At 41.4% G+C, this 19,139-nt stretch overlaps 1 protein-coding gene across 1 annotated transcript in view; it reads left to right on the forward strand.

Moving 5' to 3' along the window:
• Positions 1–19,139, forward strand: part of STAT1 (signal transducer and activator of transcription 1) — a 43,650-nt gene that overhangs the window by 12,117 nt on the left and 12,394 nt on the right. The window contains exons 6-16 of the mRNA XM_058188509.1: positions 534–612; positions 3,696–3,787; positions 6,632–6,783; positions 7,619–7,777; positions 8,094–8,186; positions 10,700–10,759; positions 12,236–12,265; positions 12,357–12,447; positions 14,215–14,253; positions 15,803–15,886; positions 18,694–18,792. Of these exons, the coding sequence (XP_058044492.1) occupies positions 534–612; positions 3,696–3,787; positions 6,632–6,783; positions 7,619–7,777; positions 8,094–8,186; positions 10,700–10,759; positions 12,236–12,265; positions 12,357–12,447; positions 14,215–14,253; positions 15,803–15,886; positions 18,694–18,792 (978 nt within the window). The remainder of the gene's footprint in view (positions 1–533; positions 613–3,695; positions 3,788–6,631; positions 6,784–7,618; positions 7,778–8,093; positions 8,187–10,699; positions 10,760–12,235; positions 12,266–12,356; positions 12,448–14,214; positions 14,254–15,802; positions 15,887–18,693; positions 18,793–19,139) is intronic.

Genomic DNA, 19,139 nt, shown 5'->3' on the forward strand with positions numbered 1-19,139 from the left:
TTATCAAAATCTTGCTATTGCTATTGTCACATGACAAAACTTGTTGAATAGTCATATTTTTTAGCGCTAGCTGATTGTGGGACACTCAGAGGTAGGAAAGGGATACATGTAACACAGCCTTCTCCAGCCTGATGAACTTAGTTGCTGCCAATTACAAGGTAGCATTTGCCAGAGATCTTGAATTTAAATCTATCCAAATGTCAATGTAATCAGTGGTTGATATTTAGACAGTAGCAGGTTTCTATTCCTGACTATTCCAGTGAATATTCTGGTTTAACTGGGGCAAAGGATCCTTTGGTTCATATCTATTACTCTGCTAAGACTGAAGATTCACTGGTCAGCCTTGCTTTGGTCATATTTTTTGACTGAACCTATCTTAAGACTTTGTCATAAAGATAAAATAGGGGAGCAAAGGCCTATTTTGATAACAGTGTTGTGTAATGAATCATTGAAGTCATTACATTTCTTTTCATAAATACCATCATTTTGCATGAAGTGATTTTGAATGTCTGATGAGCTTATTTGTTTTCTAGGAAATAGAGCAAATGATAAAAAATCTCGAGGATGTTCAAGATGAATATGATTTCAAATGTAAAACCTTTCAAGTCAGAGGTAAGGAGTCAGTTTCTAGCTTTCTATTGTTTCCTATGTTAGACATTGTTCCCTGACAATGAAATCATGTCCAGTTGAAACTCAGTTGAAGTCTTAGTCTGTTAAACATTTGTTACAGACTTGATTTCCATTTTGTGACAGTCCGGATCTTACAAACATTAAGATCTGCTGCTTGTACTCATATTACCCTAAATCATCCTACCCTCACTTGGTTCCCTTCCATGTCCACTTGTGTTAGATTCCAACTCCCATCCTCTCCCAGTTGTATGTTACCTGGGGATAGATTGATTGAAGTTCCTTTGCGCTTAGAACCAAACAACTCAAAACATCCCAGTTCTGTGTTCAAGTGGAATGAAACTTGAATTCTTCTTAATACTCTTCGATGAGAATTCCAAACAAGCTTTTCATTTATTTTTCATCCTGAGCTCAAAGCAAACAATGAAAACAGTAGCTAAGCTCCTTTTGCTGAATGTTTTCATTGCCTAAGAAGATCCCAGCAAGCAGTTAAAGGTGCGGTAAAGCACTTTACATATTGGCCAATCCAGGTTATAAAATCGGAGTTCAGTTCAAACAGTTTCCCTAGTGCTAATACAGCTGAGCCAGAGTACCATTCAGAGTTACAGCATTCATTCTCTCATCAAAGCCCCAACGGTTTTGATGAAGGATAACCAGGTTTTGGTTAACATAAAACAGGCAAAAGAATTTAAACAGAAAGAATGAGTCGTGTCAGACCTGCCCCAACTTAGGTCTCTTTCTAGGAAAGAAAGACCCTCAACTCCATTTGGTTGAAGTGATAGGTTCGTTTACTAAAGTTAAGTGGTTGTAGTGAAAGTAAAGCTAGATCTGAGAATTCCTGTGCAAAGGAATACCCTTTCCCTGGCCCTCCCTCCCTCCCTTGACCAGTTCATTGGTGCCCAGTGGTATGCCATTTTGATGTTTTGGGAACTGCTTAGATCAGGGGTGTCCAAAGTTTTTTGAGTGAGGGCCAAATACAAAAAAATAAGCAAAGGCCCGGGCCACCGGGGGGGGGGTGGTGGTGAAATTTTTTGTACCAGTTCTTTGGGCGTGGCTTATTTTGGGGTGTGGCTTGGTGGTCATGTGACTGGTGGGCGTGGCTAACTGCTCATGTGACTGGTGGATGTGGCTATGGGCATAGAAACTACTCAGAGGGCTAAAAAAAGTAATTTTTGACCAGTCCTCACACTTATGACCATCCTCACATTTATGCCCATTGCAGCATTTTTAACAACCACATCACTCATTTCACAACTGCTTCTCTTCACCACGGTTACAAGATAGGGTGCAAAATGTAAAGATAGTTGTAGGTGTGAGGACCAGTCAAAAGTGTGAGGACAGGTCAAAAATAACTTTTTCAGCCCTCTGAGTAGTCCCTATGCACAAAATGCTGTAACAGGCATAAATGATGACCGGTCATAAGTGTGAGGACTGGTCAAAAGTGCGATATAGTTTTTGTCTGGAGACATTCTGCACACTTCCCCCCACCAACGTTGTTCGGCCCCTCGCCGCCCTCACCTGTTTCTCGATGCCGGTCTTCTTCTTTTCCGCCAGGGGAATCCCAGCTGCTTTCTATCAGTCTGCAGGGTGCAAAACTGTCATGCTGGGAGATCCTGCAGCATGCAAAGAAGCCCCCAAGGGTCCCTCGGTTTGGGCACAGGTTTGGGAGCAGAGCCCCCAAAGGGCTTTGAAGCTGCTCCGAGGGGCAGCTGGGGCCCATGTACAGAGTGTGCACAATAGCCTCAAGCCACAAGAGTTTTGCAGCCAGCCAGTCCTTCTCAGAGGCAGACAAAATGAAACAGAAACAAGCCAAGCGGGTGAGAGACACCTTCAAAGGCAAACAAACAAACAGACTTCCCTTTTGGGAAGAGGCAGCGCTGTGCTAGGAAGGCCGGCTGTTCTCCCCCTCCGAGGGCCTTGTGGGTCAGCCAGGACGCTTTGGCCCATTGGAGGAACGACCCTGGCAATGCCCCATGGGGCACAGGGGCCACCAGCCGGCCAAGCTGCCTTGGGCCCAAAAGACTCTTTGCGAGGAAGGGCTTCATCCCCCTTGGGCATCCCGGCATCCCAGGATGTTGCCATCTTCCCCAGCTGTGGCAACACCGCGGGGGGTGGGGTGGGGTGGGGTGGGTCTCTTCGGCTCTCTCCCAGAGCCTCCTTGGTCACTCAGCTTCCCGGACAAGGCCCCAACTCAGCTGCGCCCCCCCTCACCAGGCGTTGAGGGATTCCCACCAACTGAGCTGCATCGCCGGGGGAGGGGGGGGAGGCGGTGGCTGGAGAGGGACAACCCGCCTTCGCCACCCCCACCCAGAGGTTCTTCGGGGAGCAGAAGCGTCCCGTTCCCGCCGGGACCCTCGGCAGCCCCGGCAGCGGGGCCCACTCAGCAGCTCAACCCTCCCATCCTCCTCCGCTCCGCTCCCCCGCCCGTCCAGCCCTGCTCTGCCGACCCGCCCGGAGAGCCTACCTGCGCGGCGCCGCGAGCCAAGGGCGCCTGGAGCAGCGCCGGAAGCTCTGCCGCCCGCCTCCTCCTCTTGCCTATATTTGGCCTAGATTTAAGTACATTTCTCCCCTAATGCTTTGCTTTTGTACATAGACATCCCTAGTGTCTTGTCCTTTGGCCAGGTAGCCTTATAAGTAGTCCTTGACTTTTGACCATTTATGTAGTGACCGTTAAAAGTGATGATGATGATGATGCCGAAAAAGTGACTTATGACCAGTTCTTGCACTTAACCATCCCTGCAGTCTCATGGCTATGATTTGGGTGCTTGGCAACCAGCTCACATGACAATTGCAGCATCCTGTGGTCACATGGTCATCAGCTGCAACCTTGCCCAGCCAGCTTCCAACAAGCAAAACCAATGGTGAAACTGGCAGGGAAGGTTACACCATATCTCACCTAAAGACTGTGGCCAACAAAAGTAAAACTGTGGTGCGGTCATGTAATGCCTCGCTCCCTTTATACCAGAGAGAACTTTGATGTTGTTTATTGGATTATTTCCTTTCTTTTTACAGTTCTGCCATTTTAAATATAAAAGACTTATAAAGTTACGGCGTGATCTCTTTTGCAGAATGTGAACCCAACGGCATGAGCCAGGATGACTATAAAAAGGAAAAAGTACAGCTCCACACCATGTATTTGCAGCTTCACAGTAAGAGACAGGTGATGCAGCTAGCTTTATCTAATAGTTCTAACAGTAACAGAGTTGGAAGGAAGCTTCTTTTGAGAGCTGTGATTGTTCATTGGTCTAAATCAGGGGTCTCCAACCTTGGCAACTTTAAGATTTGTGGACTTCAATTCCCAGAATTCCTCAGCCAGCAAAGCTGGCTCAGGAATTCTGGGAGTTGAAGTCCACAGGTCTTAAAGTTGCCAAGGTTGGAGACCCCTGGTCTAAATAGCAGGCACTTTTTTTTTGTTTCTCCTCCCTTTAAAGGATTTGAAGAACCGATGGTTGGAGTCCAACGTGTTTGTGAGACAGGGTTGTATAATAGTTAGAGGACAGGACCAGAGAAATTCTAATTTATCATGAGCTTTGGAAGCTACTTTAAAGCAGTCACTGCCTCTCAGTTCAACCTAAGCACTATTGGGAAAAGGTGATCTTAGAGGATGTAGTACTATGATTGTCACCTTCAACTTGAGGAAAAAGAGAACATACACACAACGAAATTCATTTAGAGGTGGATGCCACAGTGTAACAGGGTTCTTTTTGAACTGAAGGTTAGCTTGTGTTTTTAGAACACAATTGGCACAGATAAACAAGCCAGTGGAGGCTTTTTTTATTATTATAGTGAGGGCTCTTTTACAACATAGTTTTGGAGTTCACCTGATAACCAGCTTTTCTCCTAGGTTTCACTCCCATAGACTATCTCCCTGTAGTACTCCTGCTAGCTGTTTTGTTTTCTTCCCCTTTCATTTCAACACTCTCCCCCTCTTCTGAGTTTAACAAGAGAGCAAGTAAAAAGAATGGGCTGGAATTTTGCTGTCATGTGCTTGTATTAGTTTGACCTTGTCCTGTTCAGTAGAACTTCTGCTGGTTCTCCATGAAGGAAAAAAACTTCTCTGAGTCTTCTGCCCAATCCTTCCCCAGAGACAGCCAGATCTCCTTTGCTTCTTGGGTGGAGCTCTTACCCCACTGGGTCTTCACTTTCCTTTTTGAAGCCACCTGTGAATCTTTTTTTCTCCTTTCCCAACCAGGAACCGAAACCTGCTGCTCACACTTAACTTCTCTCTCCATCTTAATTCTGTAACCACTTGATTCACTCCATGCAACCCTCTTGTCTCATTTCAGTTTTTAGTCAGGCTAACAGCATGCTCCCCAGCAACTGAGGAGGTGGGTATGTCCGCCGCCCCCTCCCCCAGGGATCGAGTCCCCAAGACCTATAGAGCAGACTTGACTACTGGAACTGCTGTCTTAGCATCTCGCTACAACAGCCCTGGCTAGCAGCAAGGTTGGTTCATCAGCCCTTGTGATAGCACAGCTGCCATTCAAAGCCAGCATTGAGCAGCTGCTCCCTTTGTACTCGCTCACACCAGCAAAACAACAGCTACATCAGGCCACTAAAATCCATATGCATCCATATGTAGTACAATACACCATCCTTGCTGTTCTCCAGTTTAGCGTAGTGGTTGTCAACCTTTTCTTCACCAAGGACCCCCTGTAAATAAATACCTTTTGTGGCCACAGACCATGGCCAAGGACCCCTAAGACTTAACTCAAGATTTAAATCAGAGGTCTTCAAACTTGGCAGCTTTAAGACTTGTGGACTTCAACTCCCAGAATTCTCCAGCCAGCTATGCTGATTTAAATCATACCATTTCTTCAAACCTTCGCAGACCCCTCCTGTGATCACACACACACACAGAGTTCCCAGGTTGAGAACCACTGGTGTAGAGGGTAAGTTGTCCTTGACTGAAATAAGCCAGATCAAAGCAATAAATGAAAAAACAGGGCTTAAGTCCAAAACAAGCAGAAGGTAATGTGAAAGCAGTTCAGGCTGTTCAGCTCCCTAATTCATTTGAAGATAGGGACGGGCAATAAAGCTCAATCAGACTTATAGTATTCTATTACCTATAGCTAATATTTTATAAAGTAATTTAGCCTTCCTGTGGCATTGATTTCTTGCTTTGCTCTACATGGTAGGGTTGACAAGTAGAAATTTAACAGTCATTCATTTAGGCTTCCCTCTGACTTCAATTACTGCCTTGTTTATTGATGTCACTGCACTATCCACTGCTGCTTTTGGCTCCCACAACTTTAAAAAAAATTGAAAGCTTCCTTGGTTTGTAGGCTGACCTCTAGTTCCTCTTAGTTATTTGTTAGCTATGTATCCCACAATTCAGTCAAGAATTTAGAAGATAGATTATACATGGTGCTTCTTCCTTGTGCTATTTCTACACAACAGTCCTATCAAGTAGGTTGTGGAGGGTTGAATCTGCATCCTGCCTTTTGGATGCATTTATTGCAACACAAGTATGTCTCTTGGCTAAAGACTAAAACAGGGGTGTCAATCTCAAGGCCCACAGGTCGGATCTGGCTTTGCAGGGTGCTTAGATCTGGCCCATGGGGCTGCCCTGGAAACAGCGGAGGACTGGCCCGCAATGCCTCTGCCAGCAAAAACGGAGCTCGCACAGGCCCTCCGAGTTCCGTTTTTGCTGGCAAAGGGCTATCGCAGCTGAAAACTGAGCTTGGGATCCCATTTTCACTGGCAAAGGGCTTGGGCCACCTCAGGTGCCCCCGACATGAGTGACATCAAGCTGGCCATGCCCACCGCACCCCCTGAGGTCAAACACAACCTTGATGTGGCCCTCAATGCAATCTAGTTTGACACCCCTGGACTATAACATCCTCCTGTGTTCTAGGAAATTCCCACTGTGCATCATGTGATGTTAGAGTTCTTTTTTTTTTATTGAAGAGATACATTCCTTGACATTTCAAAAGGATGTTGCCAGGATTGATCTAAAAGTAGGGTAATAGCTTGAATATGTTTCTTACTGGATTCTCTCTAGGATGTGCTACACTTGATATCCTCTTCGTTGCCTGTGATTGAAAATACCCAAAATGCTCTGATAATAGAAGAGTTGGTTGAATGGAAGCATCGACAACAGATGGCTTGTATTGGCGGCCCACCCAACGCCTGTCTAGATCAGCTTCAAAACTGGTAGGTCTCTGAAGCATGGCAAGTACAATCGGGAACTTTCAGAATTCATTCAACCAGAAGGGGAAAAATACCTGAAAATTTTCACAGAAAACTATCTGATCTGAAAACTAATATCTTCCTGAAGTGTCGAAATTCTGCTATTGCTCTCTTATCATGTTTGTGAGTTTTCCACATTTTTTAAAACATGTGGGTTACATTCTTCTGTTGTTAAAATGCACTGTGCTGTTTGAGAATTATGACCCTTGGATTCCAACACATGCTACCAGGTCTAATACTTCTCAGCAAATGTTCCAACAGTTGCATTTCTGCAGCTGGGCAAATGTCCCTAAGAAGTGGACATTACTAATGGTTGGAAGACTTGGGAAATACTACTGATTTAGAAGCGGAATCCAGGGTCCAAACAGTTGGATATGGATTCAAGCATACCATGAATGCTCTGAGGCATCTGCCTCAAGAGCCTTGTAAAGTTAGTGTTGCCCCTAAACCAGTGGTGAAATCCAACTTTTTTTACTACCAGTTCTGTGGGCATGGTATGGCTTGGTAGGCATGATTTGGTGGGTGTGGCAGGGAAAGGATACTGCAAAATCCCCATTCCCTCCCCACTCCTGCAGGAAGGATATTGCAAAATTTCCATTCCCACCCCACTCGGGGGCCAGCCAAGGTGGTATTTGCCGGTTCCCCAAACTATTCAATTTTTCCGCTACTGGTTCTCCAGAACCTGTCAGAACCTGCTGGATTTCACCCCTGCCCTAAACAATTAAAGACTGCTGGTTTCTGTGCTTGTTACCCCAAGGAGAAATGTAGCAATCTTTACATACAATCATTGTAATGATAGGTTTACTACAGTGGCTGAGAGTCTTCAGCAGATTCTTCAGCAACTTAAAAAACTGGAGGAGCTGGAACAGAAATTCACCTATGAAGCTGATCCCATTACCCAACAGAAGAAAGGGCTGTATGAGCGGACATGGAGTCTCTTCAAGCAACTCATTCAAAGGTATTTTTTTCTTGTGTTAGATGGGTCGGAATTCCTTGTTTTGTTGTTGTTAGTCATGAAGTCAGGTCTGACCCATCACGACCTCATGGACAACATTCCTCCATTTTTAACTGTTTAGAGTTTATTGTTTATAAGTTTTGTTCCTAGCGTGCTGGATGTTCGTTCCAAATAAATAGTTTGAAATGAAAACCTTTTGCCTCTTATTTTTTTAATGTTTACATTTGCATTATAGAAGATTGAGGATCTGTTCATTTTTGGCATAATGTTCTATTCCCCTTTTGAAACAATTCAACAGTATTTTTTTTCTCCTGTCCAGCTCTTTTGTTGTAGAAAGACAGCCTTGCATGCCTACGCATCCTCAGAGACCATTGGTTCTGAAGACTGGAGTACAATTTACAGTAAAGTTGAGGTAATTTGTTTTATACCTGATGTGATTCATATATGGTGTTTTTTTAAAGAACTTTAAAGGAAGTGATTAATTCCAAACTAAAGTAAAAGGAAAGACTCCCTCAAGTCAAGTTTGATCCGTGCAAGTTTACTGAAATACTTTGCTACTGCTTTCTTTCAGAATATTTTTATGATTTCCTAGTTTAGCCAATTAGGAAGAAAAAATATGCCGCATCTTAACAACATACTGAAGAAAAAGTGTTTCTTGGCAGAATATCATTTTAAATTGAATTGCCAATATTTTAGGAGAAGGGTCTCCAACCTTGGCAACTTTAGGCCTGGAGGACTTCAACTCCCAGAATTCTCCAAGTTGGCTGGGGAATTCTGGGAAGTCCTCCAGGCCTAAAGTTGCCACGGTTGGAGACTCTATTTTAAGGCATATAGAATAGAATAGAATTTATTGGCCAAGTGTGATTGGACACACAAGGAATTTGTCTTGGTGCATATGCTCTCAGTGTACATAAAAGAAAAGATACATTCATCAAGGTACAACATTTACAACACAATTGATGATCAATATATCAATATAAATCATAAGGATTGCCAGCAACAAGTTATAGTCATACAGTCATAAGTGGAAAGAGATTGGTGATGGGAACTATGAAACGATTAATAGTAGTGCAGATTCAGTAAATAGTCTGACAGTGTTGATGGAATTATTTGTTTAGCAGAGTGATGGCCTTCGGGGAAAAACTGTTCTTGTGTCTAGTTGTTCTGTTGTGCAGTGCTCTATAGCGTCGTTTTGAGGGTAGGAGTTGAAACAGTTTATGTCCAGGATGCGAGGGATCTGCAAATATTTTCACGGCCCTCTTCTTGATTCGTGCAGTATACAGGTCCTCAATGGAAGGCAGCTTGGTAGCAATTATTTTTTCTGCAGTTCTAATTATCCTCTGAAGTCTGTGTTTTTCTTGTTGGGTTACAGAACCAAACCAGACAGTTATAGAGGTGCAAATGACAGACTCAATAATTCCTCTGTAGAATTGGATCAGCAGCTCCTTGGGCAGTTTGAGCTTACTGAGTTGGCGCAGAAAGAACATTCTTTGTTGTCCTTTTTTAATGATGTTTTTGATGTTAGCTGTTTGAGATCTTGCGATATGATAGAACCCAGAAATTTGAAGGTTTCTACTGTTGATACTGTGTTGTCAAGTATTGTGAGAGGTGGAAGTATGGAAGGGTTTTTCCTAAAGTCTACCACCATTTCTACGTTTTTGAGTGTGTTCAGTTCCAGATTGTTTTGGTTGCACCACATTTAACATTTACTTAGATGTAGATTTTGCTGCAGGCCTGATTCTGCATTCTGCTGTTTCTTCTATTGAAGTACTGAAGTTCTGGTTCTTAGGCTCATTTCATGATTGGCTCCACACCTCAAGCAGAGATAGGTCATAGATCTTAACTTGGAATCACAAAGGCTGGATGTTAAACACATGAAACCAAAATGAAACATATTATGGCTTAGTACGATATGTGAACCCTTATCCAGGATACATGGGATACAATTCTTCAACTATTTATATGGGGAAAAGGCTCTATTGTCTTCCATATGTTTTTAGTAGATGCATGTGGGATTGCATTGAATGAATTTGCGTGCAGAGCTCTTACCCATGCTAGCTCAAACTAGGATTGGCTCCTGCAGTTATCTCATAAGTAAAATAGTAGGTTGGTGTGCACGTTACGGCTTTTCAACTCAGTGGTCCTCCTCTGATGACAGATGCTTCTTTTAATCCTGAGGGGTCCTTGGTGCTCTCTGAGCTTGCTTGTTTTCTTGCATATGTTTCATTACCCAAACTAGGTAACATCCATCAGTGCTAGATGTTACTTAGTTTGGGTAATGGAACGTCTGCAAGAAAACAAGCTCAGAACACCAAGGACCCCTCACGTCAACCCTGAGCTACAAATTGTCTCCTTTATTAAGTCTTTTAATCTTGAAAGTCTTTGAGCGGAAGGGGAGGTGAAATCTTTCTGCAGCCATCCCCATGATCTACACCATCTGTTAACAGCCCCCCCGCCCCCCCAAGAGGATCATTTCACTTGCTCCCATTTCTGTTTACTGTGATCTTCAAGAATCAAAGAATATTCTATTACAAAGATCCAAATTAGACCTTACGCTGATACATAAGGAAAATGCTTTTCTTGAAGGGTTTAAGGAAGGTAATCAAGACAGAAAATATATATTTTTTTTATTTGCATTTATATCCCGCCCTTCTCCGAAGACTCAGGGCGGCTTACACTATGTCAAGCAATAGTCTTTATCCATTTGTAATTATATACAAAGTCAACTTATTGACCCCAACAATCTGGGTCCTCATTTTACCTACCTTATAAAGGATGGAAGGCTGAGTCAACCTTGGGCCTAGTGGGGCTTGAACCTGCAGTAATTGCAAGCAGCTGCTGTTAATAACAGACTGTCTTACCAGTCTGAGCTACAGAGGCCCTTTGTTTTCTTTATTCTTACCTTTGTGTTGCTTGAACTTCCAGATTGCTGGTGAAGCTCCAAGAGCTGAATTACAAATTGAAAGTGCAAGTGCAGTTTGATAAGTAAGTGATCTGTTATCACCATTCAGATGAATGCTGCCTGATCTTGATTTCCATACTTTCCAAACTTAGACCACTTTTAATTTTGCCCTCTTCTACACTCTGTTGTAATCTCTGTCTGGCAGTTAGAGAATTCCCATGATTTCCATTTTTTAATGTTGTACAGTTTTTATTTAGAATAGAATAGAATAGAATTTTTTATTGGCCAAGTGTGATTGGACACATAAGGAATTTGTCTTGGTGCAAATGCTCTCAGTGTACATAAAAGAAAAGATACCTTCATAAAAAATCATAAGGTACAACACTTAATGATAGTCATAGGGTACAAATAAGCAATCAGGAAACAATATCAATATAAATCATAAGGATACAAGCCAAAAGTTACAATCATAAGTGGAAGGAGATGGTGATAGGAACGATGAGAAGATTAATAGTAGTGCAGATTTAATAATAGTTTGACAGTTTGTTTCGTTACAGTAGCTAAAACTTCTGATTACCTGCTTTCGTTAGTTATTCATCAAGGTTAAATACTGTTAATTTCTTTTTAAACAAGAGAATCTGATAAAAAATCTTGAATATAAGGATTTGTAGCAAGCTTTGAGATCATCTAGTAGAGAGTTCCCCAACCTGTCCAGGTTGGCAACCTGGAGGGGGGAAAGGAGGGATGATTTTGTGGGAGGGACAGGCGCCTATGCGGATGCACAAGTGTCTGTGACGTTTGTGATAAGGTTCGTGTGAGTAGGGCCACAAGTACCTGCGACGAGGCTTGTGCGTGGGGGACCATGAACGCCCATGACACTCACAGCAACGTGCAAGTGGGGCCATGCATGCGTCACACAGACGTGCATGCTTCGGCTGGCCACTCACGTAGCCCAGTGGCCATTAGGCCATGGCCCACAGGTTGGGGACCCTGATCTAGTACTTTTCCCTGCTCAGTTAAGGAATTCAGTACTATAGCATTCTTGACAGATGGCCCTCCAGCCTCTATTTAAACACATCCATTTAGGAAGAATCTATTAACTCTCAAGGTATTGCTGAACAGCTCTTAACCTTTTTCCTGATGTCTCATAAAAATGTTATTTCCCATTGTTTAAATGAAAATGAAATACTTCCTTTGCTGTTGCCACTGCAGTGGCCAGCTTGATGTCACTTGTGTCGGGGGCACCTGAGGGGGCCTGAGCGCTCTGCCAGTGAAAATGGGCTCCCAAGTTCTGTTTTTGGCTGCGATGGCCTCCTGCAATCCTCTGCCAGCAAAAATGGAGCTTGGTAGGGCTGCCTGTGCCCCTTGCAAGCTCCGTTTTTCGCTGCGATGTCCTCCTGCAACCCTCTGCCAGTGAAAACAGCTTGGGAGGGCTGCGAGCTCAGTTTTGCTGGCAGAGGCACCGCTGGCCAGTCCTTCGCTGTTTCGAGGGTGGCCCTGCGGGCCAGATCCCTGGGTTTTGACACCACTTCATAAACTAACTTTTTTTTCTTTTGCAGAGATGTCAATGAGAAAGTCACAGTGAAAGGGTACGTTCAATCAGTTTGTGCCTGTTCTTTCATTTTTTTCTTAAATAACAAATAGGATTGTTTCATTTGTTTTTATTTATCTCGCTTATAGATTTAGAAAATTCAACATCTTGGGAACAAATACCAAAGTATTGAACATGGAAGAGTCAAATGGGAGCCTCTCAGCAGAATTTAGACACCTGGTGAGGTGTTTGCAATATCTCTTGTTTGATTTGATATGCTGAAGTTGCTTTGTCTCCTTGCTAGTTATCTTTTTGCACTTAATGTTGCTTTTTTATACTGCTATTTATGCCTTTTGAAGCCTATCCCAATCTTTTAGACTCTGAATAGCACTGAGCAGAGTAATAATACAAACGTAGAGAGAAACGGCAACAAGAAATAAAAACCATAATAAGAAAAATAATAACCTACCACAAACTCAATTAAATAGTCAACTCCAGTTGAAAGCACTTTATCCTAGTGATTCCTGACTGAGACAAGGATGTCAGTTTATGCTACAAATGGTTTCTGTCCATGCTTTCCATTCATGAGGACATGGGGGAGAAATTCATGATTTAAGATTTTGGCTCTGAAGTAAGAACTATTTCATGCAGTCTCATATAACTTTGAATACGGATGACAGTTCATCCTTCTTTGATTGGACTCAAAGATTCTTTCAAGTTCTCGCTGCACTTTTGTCATTCTTCCTTTTGTCTTGCTTTAGTTTTAGTACTTTGTACCATTTTGTAGAGTTAGACCCAGAGCGACCATTTTGCAATGGAACCCAGCTTCCTTGAACAGAGATCTAATAATGAGAATTAATTTGGTTTAGAGGTCATCGTTGTATCCATTCTTGTATTATAATGTAATAATATCATTTACTGGATATGGTTTATTTTTTAAAATAATCAGTTGTAAGTTTCATTAGATTCAAAAAGTTCATAATTACGATTCTCTTAGCAATTTATCAGTTATTGGACCCATTTGCAGTTTTTTTTTAAAGTACTCTGTCAAACCTTCAGGGTTTTGCCTGGTTTCTGAAATGCATAGTATTTGTCTTTAAATCATTCTTTAAATGAAAGTGACTTTCATTCTTTTTGATAACTTACAAATTTGTTCTAGTTTAGAGATAAACTGAAGTAAAACCAAAAGGTTATAAGGGTAGGTTTTTGTAGTGTATGCACAGATAATCAAACTGCTCACATTTTCTATACCGTGACTTTAAAAATACTTAGCAGGTCTAATATTTACAAGCAAAGGGGATAGTTGAGATAATATATAAAGACTACTGCAGTCTTTTTAACTGTCATTTGCATAATTCATATCTCATGTGTGACATTTATTTACTTTATATATAGCTGTCCATCTCATTTCTTTGTGGCTTGAGGCAGTTTACAATAAAACACAACATACATAATATAAAACAAAGATGAAAACACATAGCAGCCAGGCATCATCTAATCTTTTAGGAGACGGAGATTAATCCATATCCAGGGCTCTCGGGGTTGAACGCATTAATTCTTTGAGATGAAGTACAATCTTTTTGAAAAGAGTCTGATTTATTAATATTATCTGCCAGTTCAAACAATGAGAGTGTGAGTTACTGTCAAGATACTTCCCATTCTTCTTTCTGCAGTTTAAAAGGTTTGAATATCATAATTTCCATGATACACTTTTATAATACCAGTAATTATAAATGTAAACAAAAACAAAAAAATCGATAGGATAGTCTGCAGTTTAGTTTTCTAATAGAAGCCTCTTGGTGAATCTCATCCTGGTGGGTTTATAGGAAATTGTTAAAAGTTGCCTTTATAGTTGGAATGGATTTATATGGGATACTCCTATATGAAGAATTGGGAAATAGTGAAAGGGGCTACACTGAGCAAGACGCTTTTGAACCATAAATCAAAAAATGTATGATTTGGTCATAAATTTAGTATGTGGTTTAACCAAATTCTCTCCTTTTGTAGCAATTAAAAGAGCAAAAGAATGTTTCAAGATCTAATGAGGTAAGGAAAATATGCCTTAGCACTTGTATAGCTTATTTAAAAAGTCCTAAATCAGAATTCTGTGTTTTAAACTTCCACGCTGCAGAAACAAAAGCCAATAACTGCATCACTAATTGTGTAATAGCATCAGATTCACTGGTTTTTGTTTTTCAAAACTTGTCACATAGAACAGGGGTCTCCTAATTGGCAACTCTTAAGCAGTGGTCAAATCTGAACTGGTTTACTACCGGTTCGCTGGCTGCGCATGAGCGCGCATATGCATAGTACACACTACGCATCAAATGCGAGGTGCACGCACAGTGCATGCCAAAAGGAGGCATGGGGTAAGTTGAACAGCGCACGGTGGAGGGTGATCAGCTGTGGCATGCAATCTTTCTCTTTTTTTACCTTTTAAAAGCATTTTTTACAACCTATTCAGCCGACTATGTTGTAAAAAACGCTTTTAAAAATAAACAAAAAGGCTCTGACAATCAGGCAGCTCAACTGTGATTGTCAGAGCCTCTTTTTTTACCTTTTAAAAGCATTTTTTTAAAAGAAGTGGCAAACGGGCGATTGGGTGGGCATGGGCGGCGGGGCCAGGGATTTTTGCTACCAGTTCTCCGAACCACCCACTGCCATCGCTACAGATCGGTTGATCTGGTCCGAACTGGGAGCATTTCGCCCTTACTCTTAAGGCTTGTGGACTTCAACTTCCAATTTCAACCCCACAATTTCTCAGCCAGCCATACTGGATAGAGAATTCTGAGAGACTTAAAGTCCACAAGCCTTAAAGCTGCCAAGTTTGGAAGGCCCAATGCAGAATAAGGATTTAATCTCTCTGTTTTGAACCTGTAAATCGATTAGAAGAGGAATGATCAGCAATGAGGTTTGCAGGAATTCTGAGATCCGTCTCAGGAAGGAGGCGCAAAATTTTAGTACTTCAGATGGCATAGAGTGAAATTGCTAGGTAAATTCTCATCTGAATTAAGGCAAATCCAAGATTTTATGTAGATATAAACTCTTAGCCAATTTGGAATTGGGATTTTTTTAAAAATCCCATTTTAAAAGACATTCAAATTTCTTTAAGGGCACCTTGCATTAGTATCAAACTGTTCACACTTTTAGGAACAAGGTGGTTCTTTCTCACTTTCCTTGGTACCTAATACATCAAATGATTTCCCTGTAATGACTCCATATCTAATAAATTTTAACAAAGTAACTGATTAATGACCCCCATAGGTGATAGAATGCCTTTTTATTTGAAATTGATTTGCTGCTGTCAGAGCTAGCGCTTAAAGCCTTAAAAGTCAATTTATTAGCCTAGGTTCCCTCTTAATAAAAGTCTCATTCTTCGTTTTAAAGTTCCAAATTATAACTGCTGCTTTAATAGTTTAGAAGGGGTTCTTTAATTTCTGTAGTTAATTTCAGTTGGGATTGCATTTTTTCTGTTTTTGTAGAGGAGCTATTTTATAGATATCCTGCAATATTAGAAAGAATAAAATGGAAGGCTGTCAAATAGCTAAAGTTAATTAAATGCGTTAAACTAAAGTTCCTCTCTTATTTTTTTAAGGGCCCTCTCATTGTAACTGAAGAACTCCATTCGCTCTGTTTTGAGACAACATTGGAACAGAATGGCCATGTAATTGAATTGGAAGTAAGTAGATTAAAAAATTACAGGCATAGAGTAGCATATCAATAATTTCATCTCAGAAGAAATGTGGCCAAGGGCCACACTTAACATTTGAAGGAAGATCGAAGATCACAAAGTAAGGATGGCCACTTCATTTCCAGGTGACGCATATCTAATAGAATTATTACAACGTTTATTAGTTTCTCAGCTCAAAATACCAGGAAGCTGTCCTACCAATTTTCCACAGTCAAAGTGTCAAAAGATTCCTCTTAGTCAAAGGAGTTTCCAAGGGCTGCAAAACGTAATGTGCAGACTTTAGGGCCGCAGGTTGGTTCATTTGTTCAATTTGTATAGTTGCCCGTCTCACATTTTTGTCTGTGAGTGGCTCATAGAGTAAAAAACGCAAACGAATAAAACAGTTCAAACTATTTTTTAATTTAAAAAATGTATTATAGTTGTCACCTTTCTCACCTATCATCTTTCCTACAACCTTCTCCTATTGGTATATTATGATTTATTAATTGTTGTTTGTATCTTATGATTTATGATTGGATCTTAACGAATTATGATCCATGACTTATCACTTGGTTGTTTGTAGGCACCAGAGACAAATTCCTTGTATGTCCAATCATACTAGGCCAATAAAGAATTCTGTTCTAAAAACCATTAAAACTTAACCTCATCTGCAGGCGAGGGCAATCCATCTTAAAAACAGTGTTGTAACCATTTCATGGGCTGCATTCCACTACCAGATCCCATCATCAGATCCATAGGACGGGGCCAATGTAACCTCAGAGATGGAATGCTGACTTCCTGGGTCTGCAGTGTCCCAGTAACATTCCTTATCAGACGGCACCCATAACATGCCTCTTCTGTTGGACTCGATGGGAGAAGTAAGTTGACTTTGTATATAATATACAAAGAAGTCAAGTAAGTTGACTTTGTATATAATATACAAATAGGATGAAGACTATTGCTAACATATGTAAGCCGCCCTGAGTCTTCAGAGAAGGGTGGGATATAAATGCAAATTAAAAAAAAAAAAGTAAATGTAACTGAGGAGACATGGTCCTCATCTGACCCGGCCCCTGTGGTGAAATCCAAATTTTTCTTCTACCGGCTGTGTGGGCATGGTGTGGTGGGCGTGGCATGGAGGGTGTGGCAGGGGAAGGATACTGCAAAATCTACATTCCCACTCGACTCCAGGGGAAGGATACTGTAAAATTCCCATTCCTTCCCCACTCCTGGGGGAAGGGTATTGCAAAGTCTCCATTCCCACCCCACTCTGGAGCCAGCCAGAAGTGGTATTTGCCGGTTCTGCGAACTACTTAAAATTTCCGCTACCGGTTCTCCAAACTGCTCAAAATTTCCATTACCGGTTCTCCAGAACCTGCTGGATTTTACCCCTGCCCAGCCCCATGCTGTGTAGAGCATTATAGGTCATTTCCAAACAATCCTGTCCACAAAGGTAGCCTAAAAACTTTTATTCCTTTGATGTTGCCCGCAAACACTGGGAATTACCCAGTGAATATTCATGGGTAAAAAGCACCAAAATGTTTGCTGCGGTTACCATTGGATGCAATATTTTGAAGGCTGTTTTATTACTGGAAATGATGGTGTGCATGTCAGTGTTACCATATAAATGATAGAAGTTATTGTGTCAAATGTCTTAATGTAAATGGTACCAATTAATGATCACGTTTGTGAAATGTTGTCATCATACCTCAAAAGCAATTGGATGGTTACTCTTTGTTCTCTTGGCTGCTTTCATCCATTGTCCATTTCACTGAATTGATAAATGGAAACTGAAGTTATAGTGGCTATAATCATTGCTTCTGCAATGCACATGTTGCTGTATTCTATGATGCTGATACAAGTCTTAAGTAAAATTAAGAAAAGTTTGGCATGTGGTGATTTAGGAAAAATGGTCCTCAGTGGTTAAAGCAGCCTTACATCTAAAGTCAGATTGTCCTTGCCTGGCTTACCGAATTGATTGATGTAGGATGTTTGGGAGCTAAAAGCCCAAACCTCTGTTTCTACTTTGGGGCTAGACTAAAGGTGCTCAATGTGACCTTCTAATTAGTTTTCATTATTTCATTACCCTATTCTTTGCAGCTGTTGCTCAGACCTTTGGATGATGCGAAGATCTGTGCTTTGTTTAAATCCTGAATCACTCTAATGATGAAATGACACCATTGTATATTGTGAAGTTGATGTCAAACTTATGCCATTCAGTTCTGTTAGTTTAGAGCAGGGGTGTCAAACTCAAGGCTCGTGGGCCGAATGTGGCCCAAGGGGTGCTTAGATCTAGCCCATGGGGCCACCCTGGAAAGAGCAAAGGACTGGCCCGTGGTGCGTCTGCCAGGGAAAACGGAGCTTGGGTGAGCCAAATGAGGCACCCTGGGCTCCGTTTTCGGCCGCGACAGCCTCCTGCAGCCCTTTGCCAGCAAAAACAGAGCTTGTTGTGGCTGAAAATGGAGCCCGGATGCCCATCCTGGCCACACCCACCCAGCCCGCCCCAAGGTCAAACACAAAAATTGAGTTTGGCACTTCTCGTTTACAGCCATAACTCTCATCTTCTCTGCATGGCAGAGGAGGATGGAATTAAAAGGCTAATACTTGGAGAAGGCTGGATTGAAGCTTTGGCTGAATTCACAGTTTAGATATACGGATTATATCTAAAGTGGTTTTGCATTCCTAGCTTATCCAAAACTATTTTAAAAGCCATGACCCTGTGATATGTGAACCTAGCTTCATTTTTTCTGCCTTTAGGTGGAATTCACCATTTATGAATATTTGCTTAACTTGTCTCTGCAATTTTCTCTTTCCAGACCCTTTCCCTTCCAATTGTTGTGATCTCAAACGTCAGCCAATTACCAAGTGGATGGGCTTCCATTTTATGGTACAATATGCTGATGAATGAACCCAAGGTAACTTAACAAGCACCTTTTCTATGATTGAAATTGTTTATATGGCTTTTTGAGGAGATATTGAAAAATGTCTTGATTTATAATTCTATAGGTAAAAATGGTTGTTTTCTGGAAAAGGGGAGATAACATGCCTATTCCTGTCAAATCATTTATATTTTCAAAATTTGGAATGTTCCAAAACATTCCAGTTTTTGAAAAAAGCTAACAAAAATATTCTGGGTTTCTGTTTGAGGAAAAAAAATGAAAATTCATAGAGGAACCTTCAAATCTTTGATACTGCTTAATAAGAATGGAGTTTTCTGATTTTGCGATTGAATACAAGGAATTTTAGAAATTTCTACTGGTTT

Source organism: Ahaetulla prasina, chromosome 1 (assembly GCF_028640845.1).
Source record: "Ahaetulla prasina isolate Xishuangbanna chromosome 1, ASM2864084v1, whole genome shotgun sequence".
Lineage (NCBI taxonomy): Eukaryota > Metazoa > Chordata > Lepidosauria > Squamata > Colubridae > Ahaetulla > Ahaetulla prasina.